This window comes from Lucilia cuprina, chromosome 3 (assembly GCF_022045245.1).
Source record: "Lucilia cuprina isolate Lc7/37 chromosome 3, ASM2204524v1, whole genome shotgun sequence".
Taxonomy (NCBI): domain Eukaryota; kingdom Metazoa; phylum Arthropoda; class Insecta; order Diptera; family Calliphoridae; genus Lucilia; species Lucilia cuprina.
In genome coordinates, this window is record NC_060951.1 from 28894900 (window position 1) to 28918135 (window position 23236).

Below are 23236 nucleotides of genomic sequence, written 5' to 3' on the forward strand. Positions count from 1 at the left end.
ATGTTTTGGTTTAATATTAAATAGTATTTAAAATGTGTATAAAAAATTAACAGTGAAAAAATATATACTTTTTTGTTTTGTATGTTTTGGTTTTTTCTTGTTGTATGACTTGTTTTCATTCTACTAATATTAATGATCTAAAAAATTACAACTAGTTACAAAAAAATAAATGTAAAAAAATAAAAAAAGAGTTTTTTTTTGCAAAATTTTGTAATGATGTTGATAAACATTTTATACAAAGTTTTTTTGTTTTGTTTTTGTTTTGTTTAAATTAAGTCCTTGTTTAAACTAATGTGTTTTGGTTTTTTGTTTTAAATTTTTAAGCGTTTAAAAAAATATATATTGTATGTATATTTATTATTAAATGTACGTTATTTTTTCATTAATTGTAATTAATTATTAATATTTTTGCTTTTTGTTTTTTGGTTTTTCTATTATAGACTCTATTTGAGAGATATTCACTTTTTTTATTAATTAATTACTTTTTTTTTCTTTGTAGATGGTGATTACTTTAGTGTCATTTTAATAAAATATTATTTTATGTTTTCTTTTTTCATATTTTTGGTTTAAAGGACTCTTTCTTTTTGTGAGTGTAAAAGTGATTTTTAATTGGCAACTAATAATTGTTGATAGGAGCCAGTGGTATTGGAATAGAATGAATTGAGACCATCAATCAATTTCGAGTTGGAGGCAGCTGTAGCAGCAGCATTATTTCCAGAATCTTGAGAATTATTGCTATTAGCTGTGGAGGAAGCGGCAGCAGCAACAGTAGCTGCTGCTACAGCAGCCACAGCATTAGCAGCACTTTGTCTTTCAGTATTTGTAGCTTGATTGGCGGCAGTAGCCGAACCTGTTGATGGAACAGGACTAACGGCTCCATTACTTTCGGAGCCATTAACCGAGCCATTGGTTACGGTTACCGTTATATTGGCAGCATTATTATTGTTGCCCGCATTCTCCTTAGCATTAACACTATTATTACTTATATTTTCATTTGAATTTTTCATATTACCCGCAGCATTACCCACAACACCTACTGGATGTTGTTGTTGCTGCTGCTGTTGACCATTTAGGCCAATGGGTGATTGTGGTTGCTGTTGATGTGGTGGCATATGATTACCACCACCCATACCGTAGAAACCATGTGGTTCCAAATAATTATTAAATTTACCATGACCAGTCACACCATTATTACCATGACCATACAAACCATTGTTGTCAGCATGAAAATGTGTATCGAACAAATTACGATGATGATTATTAAACTGTGGATACATGCCCATGGCCATATTGGGAAAATAGAAGGGATCACCATTGGCTGCAGTACCATTCTGAGTCAAACCCAATGACAGGGGATTGGGCGATAGAGAACGTGCTGGGGAGACGGGACCAATGGGTCCGAAATGGTTGCCGGGTTGTCCACTGCCGCCATTGGGTGAGTGACCATGACCGTGATGGATTTGTTGCTGCTGCATGGCACGTTGTTTTATATAGTTGGAGAATTCAGTGGGGGACATGCGATATGAAGTGCTATAAAGGAAGATTAACAAAAAAATTATTAGTTTAGATCATTTAAAGAACAAGTTCTGTTCTAGTTATGTTCTAGTTCTGTTCTAGTTCTGTTCTAGTTCTGTTCTAGTTCTGTTCTAGTTCTGTTCTAGTTCTGTTCTTGTACTGTTCTAGTACTGCTCTAGTTCTGTTCTAGTTCTATTCTAGTTCTGTTCTAGTTCTGTTCTAGTTCTGTTCTAGTTCTGTTCTAGTTCTGTTCTAGTTCTGTTCTAGTTCTGTTCTAGTTCTGTTCTAGTTCTGTTCTAGTTCTGTTCTAGTTCTGTTCTAGTTCTGTTCTAGTTCTGTTCTATTTCTGTTCTAGTTCTGTTTTAGTTCTGTTCTAGTTCTGTTCTATTTCTGTTCTAGTTCTGTTCTAGTTCTGTTCTAGTTCTGTTCTAGTTCTGTTCTAGTTCTGTTCTAGTTCTGTTCTAGTTCTGTTCTAGTTCTGTTCTAGTTCTGTTCTAGTTCTGTTCTAGTTCTGTTCTAGTTCTGTTCTAGTTCTGTTCTAGTTCTGTTCTAGTTCTGTTCTAGTTCTGTTCTAGTTCTGTTCTAGTTCTGTTCTAGTTCTGTTCTAGTTCTGTTCTAGTTCTGTTCTAGTTCTGTTCTAGTTCTGTTCTAGTTCTGTTCTAGTTCTGTTTTAGTTCTGTTCTAGTTCTGTTCTAGTTCTGTTCTAGTTCTGTTCTAGTTCTGTTCTAGTTATGTTCTAGTTCTGTTCTAGTTCTGTTCTAGTTCTGTTCTAGTTCTGTTCTAGTTCTGTTCTAGTTCTGTTCTAGTTCTGTTCTAGTTCTGTTCTAGTTCTGTTCTAGTTCTGATCTAGTTCTGATCTAGTTCTGTTCTAGTTCTGTTCTAGTTCTGTTCTAGTTCTGTTCTAGTTCTGTTCTAGTTCTCTTCTAGTTCTGCTCTAGTTCAGTTCTAGTTCAGTTCTAGTTCAGTTCTAGTTCAGTTCTAGTTCAGTTCTAGTTCAGTTCTAGTTCAGTTCTAGTTCAGTTCTAGTTCAGTTCTAGTTCAGTTCTAGTTCAGTTCTAGTTCAGTTCTAGTTCAGTTCTAGTTCAGTTCTAGTTCAGTTCTAGTTCAGTTCTAGTTCAGTTCTAGTTCAGTTCTAGTTCAGTTCTAGTTCAGTTCTAGTTCAGTTCTAGTTCAGTTCTAGTTCAGTTCTAGTTCAGTTCTAGTTCAGTTCTAGTTCAGTTCTAGTTCAGTTCTAGTTCAGTTCTAGTTCAGTTTTAGTTCTGTTCCAAATTTGTTCCAAATCTGTTCTAGTTCTATTAAAGTTATGTTCTGTTCCAGTTTCGTTCAGTTCTAATTCATTTCTATTTGAAATCTGCTACTTACTTGTTAGTTCTCTTCGAGTTTGTCTTCAATTTGGTCGAACCAAATTTCGTTTGAGCAAATGTGGCCGTGGTAAAAGTTAATGGTGCCTGTGAACGTTGCAAAAAGGAACCGCCATTTAGAACAGCAGCAGCCACCGGATTGGGGCTACCCTTATAAGTGGGAGAATTCGAAGAAGCCGATAAGGGTGATGAACCAGCCAAAGGCGAAGTCTTGGGACTTAAGCTCAAATTATTCATGCTCGTGTTAACGGCCTCGATGGGACGAAAGCATTGAGCTTCAGGATTAAATGTTTTATTAACCTCTCCATCGGCAGAGGAGTTATCCTCTTGATTGTCGCTATTCTCGGAATAGAGAATCTATAAGGAAAATAGTATTTATATGTAATGACATTTAAGTAAAAATGTTAAAGATCTTGTAAAACTACCTTAACGGAGCCCTTTTCTCCAATGCGATAGGACACCTCTCCGGGGTCCACCCATACGGATAGCTCATTTGGAAGATTTTCTAGAATATCTGTTATGGGCACGCCACTTTCACGGGCGGCACGCTCCAAAACGGAATCAATAGGATCGCCTGTTTTGAGGCAACGAAATGCAGAACCCTGTAAATGCGGAACAATGAAGAAAATTTTAAATTTAAAGAAAAAGTTATAAATTAATACTTTGTTTATAAACATTTTTAAGTGATTTTAGTTGCACTTACCTTAAAGGGCTTTTCAGGATACCAATGTCCTTGGAATTTATCTCGTAATGCTTTTTCCAACTCTTCACCGAATATATTCACACGCCTCCTGGGCAGTTTATTGTACAAATATGAAATGACGAAATTTAATGCAACTTGTATTTCAATATGCATTTTTGTTGTTGTTTTTGTGGTTTTGTCGTTGTTATTATTGTTGTTAAATAGTTACAAATATCACTGTGATAACTTATAATGAAGTATTTTAGTTGTCGCAATTGATTTTTTTGTTGTTTGTTTTTCTCTGCTAATTACATTAAAGTATTTATAATCTGCAAAGGTTTCTTGATTTGTTTTATCTTAAGGATTTTTTATCTACAAAATATTTAAATTATTTTAATATGACTGCAATGACTGTTTGTTTGTTTGTTTAACTGTCTATTCGACTGACTATTTGACTTTATAGAATTTATAAGCGTATTATGTTGTAATAGTTTCGTAGATGTTTTGTTGTAGTATTTATTTATTGTTAAAAAATTCTTTTTGTTCTGCTTAAATTTTTCAAAATTTAGTTTACTTTTGTTGTTGTTTTTAGTTGATGTAATTTTTTTCTTTGGCAACGTTTTGTCTTTTCTGTTTCTGTATTTTCTAGATTCTACTTGTGAGATGTTTGTTTTATAATTTGTCGTTTTGGAATTTCTTTTTTTTGTTGGTTTGTGGGAAAGAAATAATTTTATACGTAGTTGTTGTTTAATTAATGATCTGTAAAGAAAAGAGAGAAGAGTTAGGAAATAAAACATTAGTGAAAAAAATTAAAATTTATTTATCATAATCTTAAACGAAATGTTACAGTTCAAAAGCAATAAATTTTAGATACATATTTGATATATTAACCAAACTATTTTTAACTAATCTTTTAAGTAACCGAACGAGACATGAACTAAAACTGAACTAGAACTGAACTAGAACTGAACTAGAACTGAACTAGAACTGAACTAAAACTGAACTAGAACTGAACTAGAACTGAACTAGAACTGAACTAGAACTGAACTAGAACTGAACTAGAACTGAACTAGAACTAAACTAGAACTGAACTAGAACTGAACTAGAACTGAACTAGAACTGAACTAGAACTGAACTAGAACTGAACTAGAACTAAACTAGAACTGAACTAGAACTGAACTATAACTGAACTATAACTGAACTAGAACTGAACTAGAACTGAACTAGAACTGAACTAGAACTGAACTAGAACTGAACTAGAACTGAACTAGAACTGAACTAGAACTGAACTAGAACTGAACTAGAACTGAACTAGAACTGAACTAGAACTAAACTAGAACTGAACTAGAACTGAACTAGAACTGAACTAGAACTGAACTAGAACTGAACTAGAACTGAACTAGAACTAAACTAGAACTGAACTAGAACTGAACTAGAACTGAACTAGAACTGAACTAGAACTGAACTAGAACTGAACTAGTACTGAACTAGAACTGAACTAGAACTGAACTAGAACTGAACTAGAACTGAACTAGAACTGAACTAGAACTGAACTAGAACTGAACTAGAACTGAACTAGAACTGAACTAGAACTGAACTAGAACTGAACTAGAACTAAACTAGAACTGAACTAGAACTGAACTAGAACTGAACTAGAACTGAACTAGAACTGAACTAGAACTGAACTAGTACTGAACTAGAACTGAACTAGAACTGAACTAGAACTGAACTAGAACTGAACTAGAACTGAACTAGAACTGAACTAGAACTGAACTAGAACTGAACTAGAACTGAACTAGAACTGAACTAGAACTGAACTAGAACTGAACTAGAACTAAACTAGAACTGAACTAGAACTGAACTAGAACTGAACTAGAACTGAACTAGAACTGAACTAGAACTGAACTAGAACTGAACTAGAACTGAACTAGAACTGAACTAGAACTGAACTAGAACTGAACTAGAACTGAACTAGAACTGAACTCTAGTTCAGTTCTAGTTCAGTTCTAGTTCAGTTCTAGTTCAGTTTTAGTTCAGTTCTAGTTCAGTTCTAGTTCAGTTCTAGTTCAGTTCTAGTTCAGTTTTAGTTCATGTCTCGTTCGGTTACTTAAAAGATTAGTTAAAAATAGTTTGGTTAATATATCAAATATGTATCTAAAATTTATTGCTTTTGAACTGTAACATTTCGTTTAAGATTATGATAAATAAATTTTAATTTTTTTCACTAATGTTTTATTTCCTAACTCTTCTCTCTTTTCTTTACAGATCATTAATTAAACAACAACTACGTATAAAATTATTTCTTTCCCACAAACCAACAAAAAAAAGAAATTCCAAAACGACAAATTATAAAACAAACATCTCACAAGTAGAATCTAGAAAATACAGAAACAGAAAAGACAAAACGTTGCCAAAGAAAAAAATTACATCAACTAAAAACAACAACAAAAGTAAACTAAATTTTGAAAAATTTAAGCAGAACAAAAAGAATTTTTTAACAATAAATAAATACTACAACAAAACATCTACGAAACTATTACAACATAATACGCTTATAAATTCTATAAAGTCAAATAGTCAGTCGAATAGACAGTTAAACAAACAAACAAACAGTCATTGCAGTCATATTAAAATAATTTAAATATTTTGTAGATAAAAAATCCTTAAGATAAAACAAATCAAGAAACCTTTGCAGATTATAAATACTTTAATGTAATTAGCAGAGAAAAACAAACAACAAAAAAATCAATTGCGACAACTAAAATACTTCATTATAAGTTATCACAGTGATATTTGTAACTATTTAACAACAATAATAACAACGACAAAACCACAAAAACAACAACAAAAATGCATATTGAAATACAAGTTGCATTAAATTTCGTCATTTCATATTTGTACAATAAACTGCCCAGGAGGCGTGTGAATATATTCGGTGAAGAGTTGGAAAAAGCATTACGAGATAAATTCCAAGGACATTGGTATCCTGAAAAGCCCTTTAAGGTAAGTGCAACTAAAATCACTTAAAAATGTTTATAAACAAAGTATTAATTTATAACTTTTTCTTTAAATTTAAAATTTTCTTCATTGTTCCGCATTTACAGGGTTCTGCATTTCGTTGCCTCAAAACAGGCGATCCTATTGATTCCGTTTTGGAGCGTGCCGCCCGTGAAAGTGGCGTGCCCATAACAGATATTCTAGAAAATCTTCCAAATGAGCTATCCGTATGGGTGGACCCCGGAGAGGTGTCCTATCGCATTGGAGAAAAGGGCTCCGTTAAGGTAGTTTTACAAGATCTTTAACATTTTTACTTAAATGTCATTACATATAAATACTATTTTCCTTATAGATTCTCTATTCCGAGAATAGCGACAATCAAGAGGATAACTCCTCTGCCGATGGAGAGGTTAATAAAACATTTAATCCTGAAGCTCAATGCTTTCGTCCCATCGAGGCCGTTAACACGAGCATGAATAATTTGAGCTTAAGTCCCAAGACTTCGCCTTTGGCTGGTTCATCACCCTTATCGGCTTCTTCGAATTCTCCCACTTATAAGGGTAGCCCCAATCCGGTGGCTGCTGCTGTTCTAAATGGCGGTTCCTTTTTGCAACGTTCACAGGCACCATTAACTTTTACCACGGCCACATTTGCTCAAACGAAATTTGGTTCGACCAAATTGAAGACAAACTCGAAGAGAACTAACAAGTAAGTAGCAGATTTCAAATAGAAATGAATTAGAACTGAACGAAACTGGAACAGAACATAACTTTAATAGAACTAGAACAGATTTGGAACAAATTTGGAACAGAACTAAAACTGAACTAGAACTGAACTAGAACTGAACTAGAACTGAACTAGAACTGAACTAGAACTGAACTAGAACTGAACTAGAACTGAACTAGAACTGAACTAGAACTGAACTAGAACTGAACTAGAACTGAACTAGAACTGAACTAGAACTGAACTGAACTAGAACTGAACTAGAACTGAACTAGAACTGAACTAGAACTGAACTAGAACTGAATTAGAACTGAACTTGAACTGAACCAAAACTAAACTGAATTTCGTATAATATTTTACAATCTTAAGTTTTTTGCCCCAGATTTCTTGAAATAAAAATATTTTCATTCCAATATTTCAAGTGTTTTTTAAACGATTTATGGTACTATATTGTAAATTAATTAGTTTTGCAAAAAACAAGAGAAAAAAATCATTTTGTAACTAAAGCACACAAATACACACCTCAAACACAAAACATTCTTACCTATACATGGAAAATATTGAGGTTTACAAAACCTATTGACAGCACACACGTTTCAAAAATCAATTTACAAAACTTCCGCACGATCGAACACTAAATATCGACAATTATAAAAACAGATTGTAGCTAAAGCAAAAGTGCTTTGTAATAAAGTTTTTTTTACACAAAAACTAAAATTTTTATTGGAAGTTAAATAAAGTTTTAGAACATGTCATATAAAAATACTCTACAAACTACAAAATAAACACGACCGTGCAGGCATTGAAAGCAAATTTTTCAAACAATTTTCACTTTTTATATTTTTATTTTATTTTAATTGAATTTAATTTCAATTTCATTTACAAACAAATAAAAGTAAAATAACGATAAAGAATTGAGATAAAAAATGCATTTATTTCTTGCCAAAAACACTTATGATGTAATTTGGCTAAAATGTTCAACGAATACTAATTGCGAAAAAACAAAAATTCACTTTCTTATGATTTGTTTGTTGTCATTCGTTCGCAAAAGCATTAACAATAATGACATCTTAAACAATAAAATAATTTTCAATTTTATTAACAAATTTTTGGCATTGACCGTTGCTTTTGTGTCTTATTATAAAATTAGAACTAAAGTTTTCTTAATTTCTAATAGAAAACTTATTTAGTGTCTGGTTTTAAAACAGCGCTTTTAAATTTTTACAAAAATAAAAAATTAATTTAAAATGTTAATAAATTTAAACACTTGCGAAACATACAAAACCAATGTATTTGGTTAAAAATGATGCCAGATTGTTTAACGCCTTGAACAATTTCCCTTCAAGCTAATTTCTGATAAATTTCCCTTTAACGAAATTTTTTATAAATTTCTTTTTAAGAAAGTGTTCAACTTATGAAAGTTTTCAATAAATTTCCCTTTAGAAAAATTTTTCATAAATTTTTAATAAATTTCATTTTAATGCAATTTTTGATAAATTTCCCTTTTAGGGAAATTATTTATAAATTTATCTTTTAATGCATTTTTTTTGAGAAGTTTACCTTTTAATAAATTTATAATAAATTTCCCTTTTAAGAAAATTTATGGTAAATTTCGTTTTAAAGAAACGTTTAGTAAATTTTGCTTTAAGAAAATGTTTGATAAATTTCACTTTAGGGCAATTTTTGATCAATTTTCTTTATAAAGAAATTTTTAATAAATTTCCCTTTAAGGAAATTTTTGATAATTTTTTTAATAATATTTTTCAATTAATTTCAACTAAAGGAAGTTTTCAATTAATTTCCCTCTAAGATATTTTTGAATAAATTTCCCTTTACAGAAAAATTAAAAAAATCCTTTTGGGAAATTTTCTTTAAATTCCTGAAAAATTTGATGAATTGCCTTTTTAATAAGTTTGCTCTTAAGAAAATTTTCAATAAAATTCAATAAGTTTCTTTTTAATAATTTCCTTTTTAAGGTAATTTTCAATAAAATTTCCTTTTAAGGAAATGTTCAATAAAATTATTCTCTTTAAGGAAATTTTTAAGGACATTTTTAATAAATTTCTCTTTAAGGGCATTTTCAACAAACTTTCCTTCTCAATAAGTTGCCCCTAAAAGAAATTTTTAATAAATTTCCTTTTAAGAAAATTTTCAATAAAATTCCCTTTAAGGAAATTTTCAATAAATTTCCCTACCTTATTAGTAATTTCTGATTTTTAGGAAATTCAGTAATTGGCTTTCTTTTTTAACAGTTTTTGATAAATTTCCCATCTTTAGGAAATTTTCAATAAATGTCCATTTTCTAGGAAGTTTTCAATAATTTTTTAGGAGATATTTAATAAATTTTAATGACAATTTCACCAATTTTTAGAAAACTTTCAAATATTTCCTTTTGTAGGGTATTTTTTTATAAAATATTTAATAATTTTTTTATTTTTTTTAGAAAATTTTTAATAAATTTCCTTTTCACGAAATAGATTTCCTTTTTTAGGAAATTTTAAATAAATTTCTTTTTATAGGAAATTTTTAAAAATTTCCTTTTTTAGAAATTTTTAATAAATTTTCTTTTTAGGAAATTTTAAATAACTTTTCCTTTTTAAGAAATTTTCAATAAATTTCCTTTTTAGGAAATTCTATTTAAAATTTTTATAAAAAATTTATTGAAAATTAATTTTGGAAACCTTTTAATGAATTTTCTTTTTGCGAAAAAATTTTTTAATAAATTTTCTTTTTGCGAAATGTATTGAACACTTCCTATTTTTCGGAAATTTTCTATTTCTAGGGAATTTGTAATAAATTTATTTTTTTAGGAAATTTCAAATAAATTACATTTTTCAGAAATTGTCAACAAATTTCTTTTTTTTAAGGAAATTTTCAATGAATTTCCTTTTTTAAGAAAATTTTAATAATTCATTTTAATTAGTAATTTTTAATAATTTTTTCAGGGAAAATTTTCAACAAATTTCTTATTTTTAGGAAATTTTTACAAAAAAATTTCCTATTTTTATGCAATTTTCAATAAATTCCATTTTCTTAAGAAATATTCAAAAATTCCTTTTTTAGGAAATTTTAAAAAATTTATTTTTTTATGAAACTATTTTAAGGAGTTATTTATAAAATTTCCTTTATTTAATAAAAATTTCCATAAAATTCCTTTTTTAAAAACATTCACAATTAAATTCCCTGCATTATTTTCAAACAATCTGTTATCTCGTTGTCTCTCCCTCTCTCTTTCTGTTGCAAAAAGTGATTCACAAATGTTAACAAATCAAGTGTCAAATGCATTTGCTATAAATTCTTTTGCACTAAAATATAAAAAAAACTATAAAAACAAAATAATTAAAATACTATTTTTGTTATTGTATAAATTAAATGTAAGAATATATTTACACAAACATTGCACAAAATATTTATGGCACATTTATGTCATAAATCACTTGCAAATATATAATTTTTTCGGTTATTTTATTATTTATAGTTTTTGTATGTCAAGTTTGAGAATTTATAAACAAATAGAAGAAATTATGCAAAAAAAAAGGGAAAATTATTTATTGTGTCAAAATTAATAAACAAAACTAATGATCTATGAAAAGTATTTGTAATTAGCAAATGATTTACTTTTGAACATAATATAAATTACTTAGAATAAGAGAAGGTACTTAAGGTTTCAACATTGAATAGAAAATGTACTAAGTACTGTGGCGAAACTAATAAAGTGAAGTCATTTCAACAGCTGATTGTTTTTTGTCTACGGAAATTTAGCCCGAAGCTGTCAAACTCCATATAAAAAAATTCTCTCTCAAACCCGACGCTGTCAAACTACATATATAAAAAATTTCATGAATTCGCCGCAAAATGAAATGACTTCACCTAAAAGTTCCTTTTTGTTTTGTACATTTTACAAATGTTTAATTGCTAATTTGTGTACATTTGTCATAAACCAGGTAATACAGAGTGGGATCAATTTTCACTTAAGTCTTAATAAGATATATACAATATAGTCGGTTTGTTCGTGACACATTATAGCTTCGATCAGGCTCTCATTTTAAAGGTTTCCATATCTCAATAAATAGAATCTGTCTTATAACTAGTACGGTGGCAGTTGAAATCCCTAACACTGAAACGGCCATCAGAACTTGCGGAAATAGTTTAAATGTATTCTTACACCTAATTCTAATGCAAAGAACAAACTCTAATTAGACTAAACAAAGACTATAGTCAATAGACTAGTTACTATATTGATCCTTTGTAATCTATGTAACACCAGGTAACTAAGTGGAAGTAAAAAAGAATCAAACGATTTCACTTCATAAAAGAAGTGTGGTTAAAAGAAATTTTGAAATCCCTAACACCGAAACGGCCACCAGAACTTGCGGAAATAATTTAAATTTATTCCCACATTCATACATACATATGTTTATGTACATGTAAGTGCAAAACAATTGCATTGTCAGCTGTTCTAGTTTATTCAATGTTTTTGGCTTTTGTTTTACAGTTCTTTTTTTATTTTCTTTGTTTTTATTATTCTTCTTCTTGTTGCCCCTTTGTAAAAGTTATTAGCACTATTTAGTTGTTCTTTTTTTATTATTTTCTTTTTCTCGGCTATTGTTTTTGTTTTTTTTTTTCAACATTATAAAAACATTTTGTTGTCTTGTTGTCTTGTTGTTCTTGTTTTCAGTGGTCGCTAATGATGGTGTACTCTTTTTAAAGGTTACCCCTTTCTGTTTGACCTTGAATTGCAGTCGTTGTGTGATCCAATTTGTTGTCATATTTATGCTGATTTGGTGGAAAAAATACTAAAGAAATTTACTAAAGAGTACACAGGTATTATATAGTGTTTAATTATTGTCGTATTAGGTAAATGAAAAGCCATAGAAATAATAATGTATACGTTCTATTGAGAGGGGCACGTGGATTCAGTTTTTGTTGGTGTTTTTTTTTAATTGTATGTTTAGGAAACGGAAGTGAGGGTTGGTCTGTTAATTAAGGTAAATTTATGGGGAAGAGTTTATTGATATAAGAAAACGGCTAATTTATATTTTGGTAGGGCGTTTTGCTTCCTTATACATTTGAATAAAACGAAAAGAGGAATGGATCCGGGGTCGGTGGTATAAATGTGATTCAATTAAAGAAAAGATTAAAGTGAAGAAAATAATGCCTCTGGCGCTAGTAAATCAGTCAAAAACATAGCAATGTCCTTAAGAATTTGGCTTGAACATTGCCTTAGGAATTTGTTTAGGAACAATTGAAAGAGAGTTTAGAGGAAACCGCATTCAAATAGAAGATCAATAAGAGAACGATCTTAAAAAGTGAAGTGCTCTTAAATACTAACTAACTAACTAACTAACTAACTAACTAACTAACTAACTAACTAACTAACTAACTAACTAACTAACAAACTAACTAACTAACTAACCAACCAACCAACTAACCAACCAACTAACTAACTAACTAACTAACTAACTAACTAACTAACTAACTAACTAACTAACTAACTAACTGACTAGCTAACTAACTAACTAACTAACTAACTAACTAACTAACTAACTAACTAACTAACTAACTAACTAACTAACTGACTAACTGACTAACTGACTAACTAACTAACTAACTAACTAACTAACTAACTAACTAACTAACTAACTAACTAACTAACTAAATAACTAACTAAATAACTAATTAACTAACTAACTAACCAACCAACCAACCAACCAACTAACTAACTAACTAACTAACTAACTAACTAACTAACTAACTAACTAACTAACTAACTAACTAACTAACTAACTAACTAACTAACTAACTAACTAACTAACTAACTAACTAACTAACTAACTAACTAACTACCTAACCAACTAACTAACTAACTAACTAACTGACTAGCTAACTAACTAACTAACTAACTAACTAACTAACTAACTAACTAACTAACTAACTAACTAACTAACCAACTAACTAACTAATTATGAGATAAAGTCCATATTCAGGGGTACGGTTGCGTGGGGCCTAGGCGAAATAATGGACCGATTTTATTCATTTTGAATAGGCTTCGTCCTTGGGCAAAGAAACAGTGTGTGCCAAATTTCATCAAATTATCTTGAGCATAAGGTTTACATGGAGAGACAGACGGACGCATGGGCAGACGGAGGGGCATAGCTTAATCTAAGCAGATTGGTATACTTTAAGGTGGGTATAGGACGAATATTTTTGTTTGTAACAAACATCAGTACAAACCCATTATACCCTTCCCACTAAAGTGGTGTAGGGTATAATACTCTGAGTTCAAGGCTGGGACATCGATTCCCAAGAAGTCGATAGCAGTTGTTAGTGGCGATGTTCCGTCTTACTAGACTGCCTTTAGTAACGATGAATACAGTCATGGAATGGTAAAATCAGATAAGATTAGTTTTTTTGAAGAGTAGCATAGAATTAACAAATCTTTTCAGCGTTTCTCTTTGACAGTAAAAATCCTTGAACAATAATTCATATTTTTATGTTGTTTATGTCTAAAAAAATAAAAGTACTTATTTAATAATATTTTGAAATTTTATATTTAAACAATTTTTTTTTTTAACAAATACTATTTAAAGTACTATTAACAAGCTGTCATAACTTTAAAATTTTTGAACAAAATAATGGATCTTTAAAAATTTCTTTAAAATAAAATCTAGATAATTTTTTTTCTAATTTTAATTTAGTTAAATATACATATGTGTTACTAATTGTTGTTATAAAAATCGAAACAAAGAACACAAATCAAGCATGATAAAAATAAAATAAACACAATTTATGCAAAAAAATAAATAAAAAGAAAAAAATAATTTGGCAACAATTTAAATGTTCCTTTTTTTAATGCCAAAAATGAAAAAGAAAGAATTTTAGAGAAAAAAAAGAAACAATAAAAATGATTTAAAATAATGACATTTAAGAGTAATTGAAACTTGTACACAACAACAAAAAAATAACAAAATATTTTAGATAAAAATCACATGATTTTAAATAGAAAAAAATAGAAATAAAGCAGTTTTAGTTGAAATAAAGTTACAAAGAATTTTGTATAAATTATTATTTCTAAAAACTTTTAAGGTTTAAAATACGAATTCAATTTGTAACAAAAAGTCTATAGAAAAAATGGCAACAATTCATATAAATTTTAAGTTTTTAACTACTGTCATAGACAGCTATCGATTGAGCTATTTTCCTATACAATTACACTAATAAAACAGTGATCGGCATTCAAAGGCAGCACAGGCCGAGAGGTAGAGAGAGAGCAAGCTAGAATTCGTAACTACAATTTAGGTTAATTTATAACCTATATTCAACCACTTCTTTACCTTAAAATTGTGAAGAATTTTTTTGTGCCGACCTCTGCTTTACGAAAACTGTTGTACTTACTGTTGTTGTTTTCCTTTCCTGTTTGGGAGTGTGTCAAAGTTTTGTATCTGCATGTAAGAGTATTTTTGTTTTGACATTTTGTTTTGTATATATTTGTGTTTAGAACAGGTCTGGGGATATAATAATCCGAAATTGGTTCTTTTGATGGAGTTGAAACAAAAATGCTCCCAACTACCCACTGTAAACTGTTGAGTAGAAATCTAACAAAAAAAAATCCTTAAGAAGTCGACATATTTTTGTAACAAGTCGATTGTTAGCATTCAGATGAAGAAATTGCAAATAAACGGCTGTATTTTGAAAAATTTGATCAGTATTCACGATTAAAAGGGGATTCTTTCAAATTCCTCTCAGAATGATGTGACCAAATTTCATAAACAAAGAGAAAGTTAAGGACTTTATAAGGAAAATGACTGCTTTCGGTCCAAATCGTTCTTTGTTTGAAAGCCGAAGTTTAAAGGTCAACTGCTCTTGCATTATTATGCTCCAGAAGAAGAAAGTTCAAGAAATCATCTGCTCTTGTATAAACTCTATTGATATTCCTAAAGCAATCATGGATTTTAGGCGATTATAAAACAGAAAGTAAGAACTTTCCCAAGAAGCCGACTGCTCTTGTATCAAATAGCTCCTAGACCCAGGGTGTTAAACCTCTTAAACACACAAGAAGGAAATGACTTTCTGAAACGTCTTCTAAAAACTTTCTAAAGGGTTAACTAAAAAACAGTTTCAGTCTATTTAAGTCAATCAACTGATCGCGCAGAAGTTAAAGATAACCTGTCTTAGATTATTTTCCAAATCCATAAATCAAAGAGAAAGATCGTCTGAATATCGACTGATCGACATCGACATCGACAGACGAAGAAAGTTTAAGAAATTAACTCCTTTGGGTCAAACTCGATTGATATTCTTAAAGTGATAATATGTTTCAAGTGATTATGGGAGAAATTTCTAAAATAGAAATAAAGAATTTTCTCAAGAAGTCGACTGCCCTTCAATCAAATAGCTCTTACACCCAGACTTTTAAATCTTCAGCGAATCGACTTGGACTAATACAATCAGTAGCTTTTGGGATGAAGAAAATTTAAAAATTCGACTGCTCTTAGACAAATTCTATCGATATCATTAGGGTGCGGATGGATTTTGGAAAAATTGAAAGAAAACTCGTTTCAGTGTATCAAACAAATTGCAGGAGAAGAGATCGATCTTTTAAGTGTTGACTGATCTTGAACCACGTTGATGCTAATACTTAAAGAGAAACCTTTCTAAGTGATCGAAGAATAACTTTTTCCCTATCTCTTGAAGCAAATGGAACTTTAGCTTGTAGATAAAGTAAGTTAGCTGATGATGTCTTCAATATCAAGACTGTTTAAAATTACGTAAAACCTTCATCTCTATAGGCTCTATAATAGTAGCCTCTGAAAAATATTTAGTTATGGAAGTACAACCCATTACCATGTTTTTACTGGGACGTTAGTTTAAAGAGAACCTGTCTATGATTGCATCTAATTAATTTTTCTCAGTCCAGTCTAACTCTTATGATGTCTTTCTTGAAATCAATGAAAACTTTGGGTTCTTTGGACTTTAATTGCAGAAAAATTTCTTATTTAAAAGTTCTAGTAAAACTTTAACAATTTATCCAGCTCTGCTTTAAATATGGTAAAAGTATTTATTGTTTTTGCTACTATTGTTGTTTTAAAAGGGAGAAAAATACTTGATATAGTACAACAATTTTATTAAGCTTCAAAGTTTCAGTTGATTGTCATCATCATTTCTAGTTGTTGGCAATTTCCGTTATAGGTTTTTTTTCTTACTTCTAATGTTTCTTCATCTTAGCAGCTTTCCCTTTATTGTTTATAACTTTTTTTCAGCAATTGAATATGATTTGAGTGACAACTATGATTAACATAAGCTAAGAGTGGGGTGTTAAAGGAGGGGAATAAGTTCAAAACTAACTACAGATAATAGAAAAATACTTTTTATCTTTTCAATTATATTTATATTTTTCCTACCCATGGTGCATTTAACTTTTTATTTCTTAGTTTTTTTGTTTCCTATCTCTAGTTAAATGTCATGGTGAAAAGATAATAAGATAAAAACATTCCAAAACATTTTACCGAACTTAACACAGTTTAACAACCAGCCCACCAACCAACCAACCCCGGCAAACTTATTATCAACACAATGCCAAATGTATTTTTTTTGTTTTTGCTAGAATTTTATAAATTCTTAGAAGACTAGCAGCATCTTTTAACTTTAAGTATATCATGAATGACATATAACAGTACTTTGCTGCTGCTGTTGTTGTCGTTGTTGTTTTCCAGAATACCCGTTATAAACACGGCTGACAACCTTTTCAATTACATTTAATACTTAACAAGAGCCAACACACACATTGACAGTAATGGTTAAAGAAAACCACATCACATACATACACATGCATGTGTATGTGTATAATACGCTAGCTAACGGTTATTTACCCACCCCTTTTTCCTTAGTTCGCTTATTTAAACCTTTCCTTGTAATCGGAGTAAATACTATAAGTTGTTCCTTTTTTTGCTTTAGTAACCGTAGCAGAAAAATCTTATTATAATCCGGACCATATACTGACTGCTAAGTTATAGGAAATTTGGAAGTAACAGGGATATTTGCACAATGGGACTTTTTGGAAAATTTTTAAGTCGAGTTAAGAGATAATAAACAGTGAGAAGAACTATAAGGAAGCAATTTAGTTACTCTAAAAACAAAAAAAGTATTCAGGGAAGGACAGTGAAAGTCTGATACTAAAGAGAGGAATAAAAATAAGTATTTAGGAAAGGACAAATGAATGTCGAAAGTTTTACTTGAGTGCCTGATATAATGCCCTACCCCACGGTGGTCTTTTTTTATCCACTGGATAGACTTGACAACGATCTACCATCACCCCTTTATCCTTCAATGAAGAACTCAGATGGCAATTTTTTATTATGGATTTGACCGGTCCATGTACAAGCACTTTGCTGAAGTACTCGAGCTATATAATCTCTGACTATTGCTGCTCGTTGCTTAACTTCCGAGATGTAAAAACATCACTTCCGTTTACAACCACGCAGCTGGGATGGTCTCTGTGGATTCGGCAACAGCACCTAGAGACGTATTTGGTAGTCCGAAATACCTAACAAACTTAACTCCAGTAATGGCTTTGCTTTTATCACATGAAGAATGAAAGTTTTTTTTTTCAAAATCCCAGACGAATTTACAGGGTGAAATAAGGGACTTAAGGTTTTTATATGACATCTCATCAAGTCATTAAAATTTAATGGTGAAAATTTAAATCTTCCGTTTCTGCAGAATTACGTTTCCTATCGACAGGAATAGATTTGGTTTCTTTGTGATAATATCTTCATCATTTTAGTCATGTCGTTCATATTCCCTATGATCTTTCAGTTACAAATTTAATTTCGTTCCCGATATAGTACCTTTTAATACCCTACCGAAAAATCTGCATTCTTTTCTTTAATGGGGAATCCAACTTCTGAAGTTTAGCCTTCTCTTTTAATTCGAGTTAAGTGAAATCACTCAAAGGTGAATAGTTTTCATGGCCTTTTCAAAAGTGGTACTTTTATTCCATTAATGTGTTTCTGTTTCACTATCATTCAAATGTGGTGCGGAGCTTTGTCGAGTTAGTATTGAGTTCACAGGAACTCAGCTAGATTGCAGCTAGATGGAATTAGAATAATTTGGAAGATCGGATACGGATCTTTTCTGTGATAATGTTAATAGTTTTGAACTCATTTGTGCTAGATGCTGCTGAGTTCGCCGCTCGTCTATTGTTATAAATACCTAAGTTAGAACACCAATCCTTCTATATCAAGATTTTGTCTTAAATCTTTACATTGGGAGTCTCTTCTTCGGATAAGATTTTGGTTACGCTAGAGACCAGCAAAGTAATACTTACAAATTTAACATTTATTAAGCTTTTTTGAGTTCTCTTAAGTTTTGAGGACCTTAATTCTAATAAGCCTATACTTCCCGAAGTTTCTATTAGGATTTAAGCGGAACCACTCTAATCAAATGAGTGGAGGACGTTTAACAATCCTTCGGTCTTTTTGACGGATTTGGCTACAGATTTGGATGTTTAACACGTATCGAGTAAGCTAACGAGTGAAGATAATAAGAGAAATTACTTGTCACTGTTTTTGGAGTTGGAAGTCTGTACTTTCTATGGTAATGCTCATAGTTTTGACACATTTGCACTAAATGCACAAACATTCCGTATCAGACAACTTGTCCTCGAACTTATTTGTAAAAGATAATAACGGTAGTTACTTGTCACAGTTTTTCCTTCACAGAAGATGTTGAAAGAAAGTGAAAAAGGAAAAGCATTTAAAATGTTTTAAAATCATTATGTCATTATTTCACTTAAAGAAAAGCTTTAGAAAGAAATATGTTTAGAATAATAAATTACCTTCAAACTATTTTCTTTTCTACTGTAACCAACAGATTTCCTGATTGTCACACACACTCACACTACCATAGCCACGTTTTACTAAGTTCCAAAGTATCTACTTACTATTTATTATGTATTTACTATCTTTGTTTTCATCTCTATAGATAATAAAACAAATAGAATTTATGATACTTATTTTATCAACGCCAGCCAAAGATGTCAAAAGAAATAAATGAGTGAAGAAACACAACAACATCTTAATAAATACACTGAGCAAATAATAGGGTGCTACTAATCAAACTAAACCAAGCATTCTGGCAAGCCAACCATCAAACCAGTCAACCAAACCCCATAATATTACAACTGGTTACTGAATTTCATTTAAAGCCATTTAGCAGTGACATGATGAGGTTCTCCACCGTAAGATGGAAATGGAAAAATACTCATACTGAAAAAAATAAAACGTTTACCGAAAGGAAATGAAAAGGGAAAAAAACTGACAGCAGTTTTCCTGGTTATTTCTATTTTTATACCCAACAACAACAACAACAAAAACTCATAGGAAGGGGATGGTGTTTGTAAGCTATTTATGCATGTGTAGTCAGTGTAAAAAGTGGTGGGGGACAGCAGTATGAGTATATAATCGTAATCTGCCTTCAGGGTACCATGATAATTTGATAAGAATTTTTATTTGGTTACTTTTTTTTTCATATTCCTATTCCCCCTCACTCACAACAACATCAAGGGCTGGTGAGAGTACTAAAAATAAATTGTGTTGAACAAAAATTAAGTGGTTTCATCAGCCGCAGCAGCAGCAACAACATCATCATTATCACAAACATCATTCCTCGTTATAGTTGTCAGTCATCAAACAATAATAATTCGTAAGATAACCACTCAAACTGTTACATAGTTGCTGTTCTTGTTGTTGTTGTTATTATTATTATCATTGAAAATTAGGTCAAGGGTATTTTAAGAAGACATAACATCAGCTGTTTAGAGGTGTGTAAGCTTTCAAGTTCTTGTTCGTTTACATTGATTGATATTCATTCTACTACTATAGCCTGGGTTTTATTTTAATTCATTAAAATGGCTTAAAATATTATTGATAATCAAATCTATAGATTTCAATTTAAATTGTGAAACATTTTTTTTTGATTATTTCTTTATTAAGAGCTTTGTTTTTTGTTTGGTGGTAAGAGTAATTGAATTTTTTCGTTTGAAAAGATTTAGTAATCTTATTTTTATTAGCTAAATTTTACTTAGATGTTATTATTTAACGAAGTAGAAATGAAATCATATTGTGTGTATTTTGTTAGTGGAAAATTGATTTTTTGTTTGTATTAAAAAGAAATTCTAATGTTTTTATTTAAAGAAAAAACATTTTGTGTTAAATAATGCAGATGTTTATGTTAGACAATTTGCATTAAGGCTTTTTTGAGAATTTGGAAAAATAAAACTTTTTGCAAAAAGTAATCAATTGATTATGATTTAATCAAATAATGATGTCTGCACGAGGTGCGTATACACATTCAGATAAATCTAGCAAGAACTCTCAATTGAAAACTGTCCTGTTATTGCTTGTCAATGGTAATATAGTCACTTTTGTATTACATTCTTTTTAGTTAGTTTGAAAGGAGGATATATACATCAAATCCCAAGATATGCACCTAGATCTCTATCGGGCCTGTTGTGCGCCCCTTAACCAGTGCCTCAGGTGGTAAACAAACCCATAACCTCCGGTCTATCTGACTAGAACACTAACCACTAACCTACCGGAGGTCACATTCTATTTGGTGATAAAAGTAGCCCACCTCCGGGGCATGTTTTGATTCTAAACGAAATCTCGGGCTAAATTGAGGATTCGAAGGCTCTGAATCTGAATGAAATTTCAGTAAATTACCATATTAACACCTAGTTGTAAAAGAAGGTCGTAGGTTGACGGGCACTTTTGGTGGGTTCGCACCAAACTAACTAACTAACTAATCAACTAACTTACTAATTAATTCTTTCATTCAGAGCAAGACATAAAACTCAATGAAAGAAGTGATAAAGAGAATATAGGAAATTAGATCAACTGAAAAACTGGAAGGTCAAAACGGTCCAATGGCTCAATAACTGTTGTCACAATTCCAAACTGTTGTGAAAAACAAGAAGACCCAAAAGTGGTACAATAATTCTTACAATTTCAGCCTTTGGTGTTGGATGTGAGAATGACATGAAGGAATTTCATAGCGTATTACGAAAAAGAAGGGCAAGGACATATTAGAAGAGTAGGTAGAGAATTGGCATTAAGAAAGGTATCAGCACTAAGGAGACATGAAAATTATTCCTTGAAATAAGGGCTCTTTGAAAGTTTAGTGATCTTAAGAATTGGAAAAAAGGTCAAATTAGGTAAATCGACACTTGAAAATAAGCAAGTCTCTAATAAGACTTAACAATTGAGACTCATTATACATCCGTAACTAACTTAATTTTGTTGACTTAACTAAATTCGATAACTGCTATTAAAATTATTAAAAAATTTATATATATTTTTGCAAACTTACTCTTAATTTTTACCATTATGCCGTAAAAAATGTCTTGGACTACAAAAAGAAAACTTTTTCTATGGAACATAAAATAAAAAAAATATACATTTGCTAAAAATAATATCAGAAAGAAATTACAATAATAAATAGAAAAAATCGTTTCTGTGCTAAAGTGTTTTGTATATAATTTTTTTATTCCTATTCTAGTTCATTATGAAAGACGAAGGTTAAATAAACAAATTGCCAGCCAAAGTGTCTGAGTATTACATAAATTCTTACGACTTTTTCCATTTAGTTTGAAAAACAAGAAATAAAGATAGAAATAGTAAATTTGTTTTTATTTCATTATTATTGAATTTTTTCTGTTCTTTACTTTTACACGATTTGTGGTTTTTGGGTTGTATGTTATAGTGTGTTTTTTTTCGAAATGGCAATTGTTTTCTTTAGCAGGAAATTTTAACCCTTAAAGGGGAAGACATTTTTTTTTTGAAATTATCTAATATTTCAGAAGTTTAGAAATATGTTTATAAGTTTGCTTTAGCTATAACATCATACATTAGCTACTTCTTAATCTACTGGTAATGTAAATAGTAGTCAAATACAAGTAAAATCATATTATCATTTGCTCTGTTCCAGCTTAGCCTTTTTAAGCAGCTTCAATCCTAAAGCTCCTATTTTGCCGTTTAAGGGTTAATCAAATATAGTACATTTTCCACATGTGTTTTTCTAAATTAGTGTCTATACATTATTTTTGATGCAATAACTTGAATTTTATTTTCGCTGTAGTTCATTAAATTTTGTTAAACAAATAGAACGTACAACAACTGTCTGTTACACTCTATAAAAACAAATTTCTCCTCGAAATTGTTTATTTTTTTTTCTATATAAAACCAACAATAACAACATGTAATGTAATTTCTAATTGAACATTATTGTTCAATACTACAAAGGGGTAAAAATATTTGCCTTCATTACAATTTTCATTAGGCTACACCCCCACTATCTAACACAGTAAAAAGTTTGATGCAGCACCTGCTTTTTGTGCTCATTTACATTTTGTCTATTCAGGGGGAAGAAGTGTTATCAAAAGTCTGTTAAGTAAATTAAAGATAAACAATATATGAATGTATAAATAAATGACAGATAAATAAAAAGTACAACAGACTACAATAAAACACATTAGCGTTAGCTGCAGTTAGTACCTCAGCATCTGCATCATTGACAACAACTACAATAAAGCTAGTAATATATCTAAATGTCAGTTGAAGTCAAAAGCAATCGACAACAATTGTTATGCACTTTTCATTTTATATTTATTTTATTATTTCGAAAGCACATACACACTTACATATGCGATAAGAGGTAGAGTGTTGGTCATAAGTTTAGGTGTAATAAATTATTGGTTAAAAAGTCTGATGTGGGCGGAAGTCTGAATACAAATTCAAATAGAAATGAACTAGAACTGAACTAGAACTGAACTAGAACTGAACTAGAACTGAATTAGAACTGAACTAGAACTGAACTAGAACTGAACTAGAACTGAACTAGTGCTGAACTAGAACTGAACTAGAACTGAACTAGAACTGAACTAGAACTGAACTAGAACTGA

At 30.3% G+C, this 23236-nt stretch overlaps 2 protein-coding genes across 5 annotated transcripts in view; one reads left to right on the plus strand and one right to left on the minus strand.

Annotated features, from left to right (window-relative positions):
- Nucleotides 1-307: 307 nt before the first annotated feature.
- The window catches only part of LOC111687302 (protein Tob1), a 43228-nt gene continuing 20299 nt past the window's right edge, over nt 308-23236 (minus strand). For 3 of the 4 annotated variants that reach the window (XM_046946382.1, XM_023449733.2, XM_046946384.1), the window contains 4 exons: nt 3580-4317; nt 3302-3478; nt 2878-3233; nt 308-1530 (listed from right to left, as the gene is read on the minus strand). In XM_046946382.1, coding sequence (XP_046802338.1) covers nt 606-1530; nt 2878-3233; nt 3302-3478; nt 3580-3732 — 1611 coding nt within the window. In that variant the 5' untranslated portion in view covers nt 3733-4317 and the 3' untranslated portion in view covers nt 308-605. Of the gene's footprint in view, nt 1531-2877; nt 3234-3301; nt 3479-3579; nt 4318-13500; nt 13526-23236 lie in introns of those variants that run through there. The other variant, XM_046946383.1, reaches the window with a different exon arrangement.
- On the plus strand, nt 5801-7267 carry LOC124418979 (protein Tob1-like). Its single transcript, XM_046947026.1, has 3 exons — nt 5801-6561; nt 6663-6839; nt 6908-7267. The coding sequence occupies exons 1-3, from the start codon at nt 6409-6411 to the stop codon at nt 7265-7267; spliced, it is 690 nt and encodes a 229-aa protein (XP_046802982.1). The 5' UTR covers nt 5801-6408.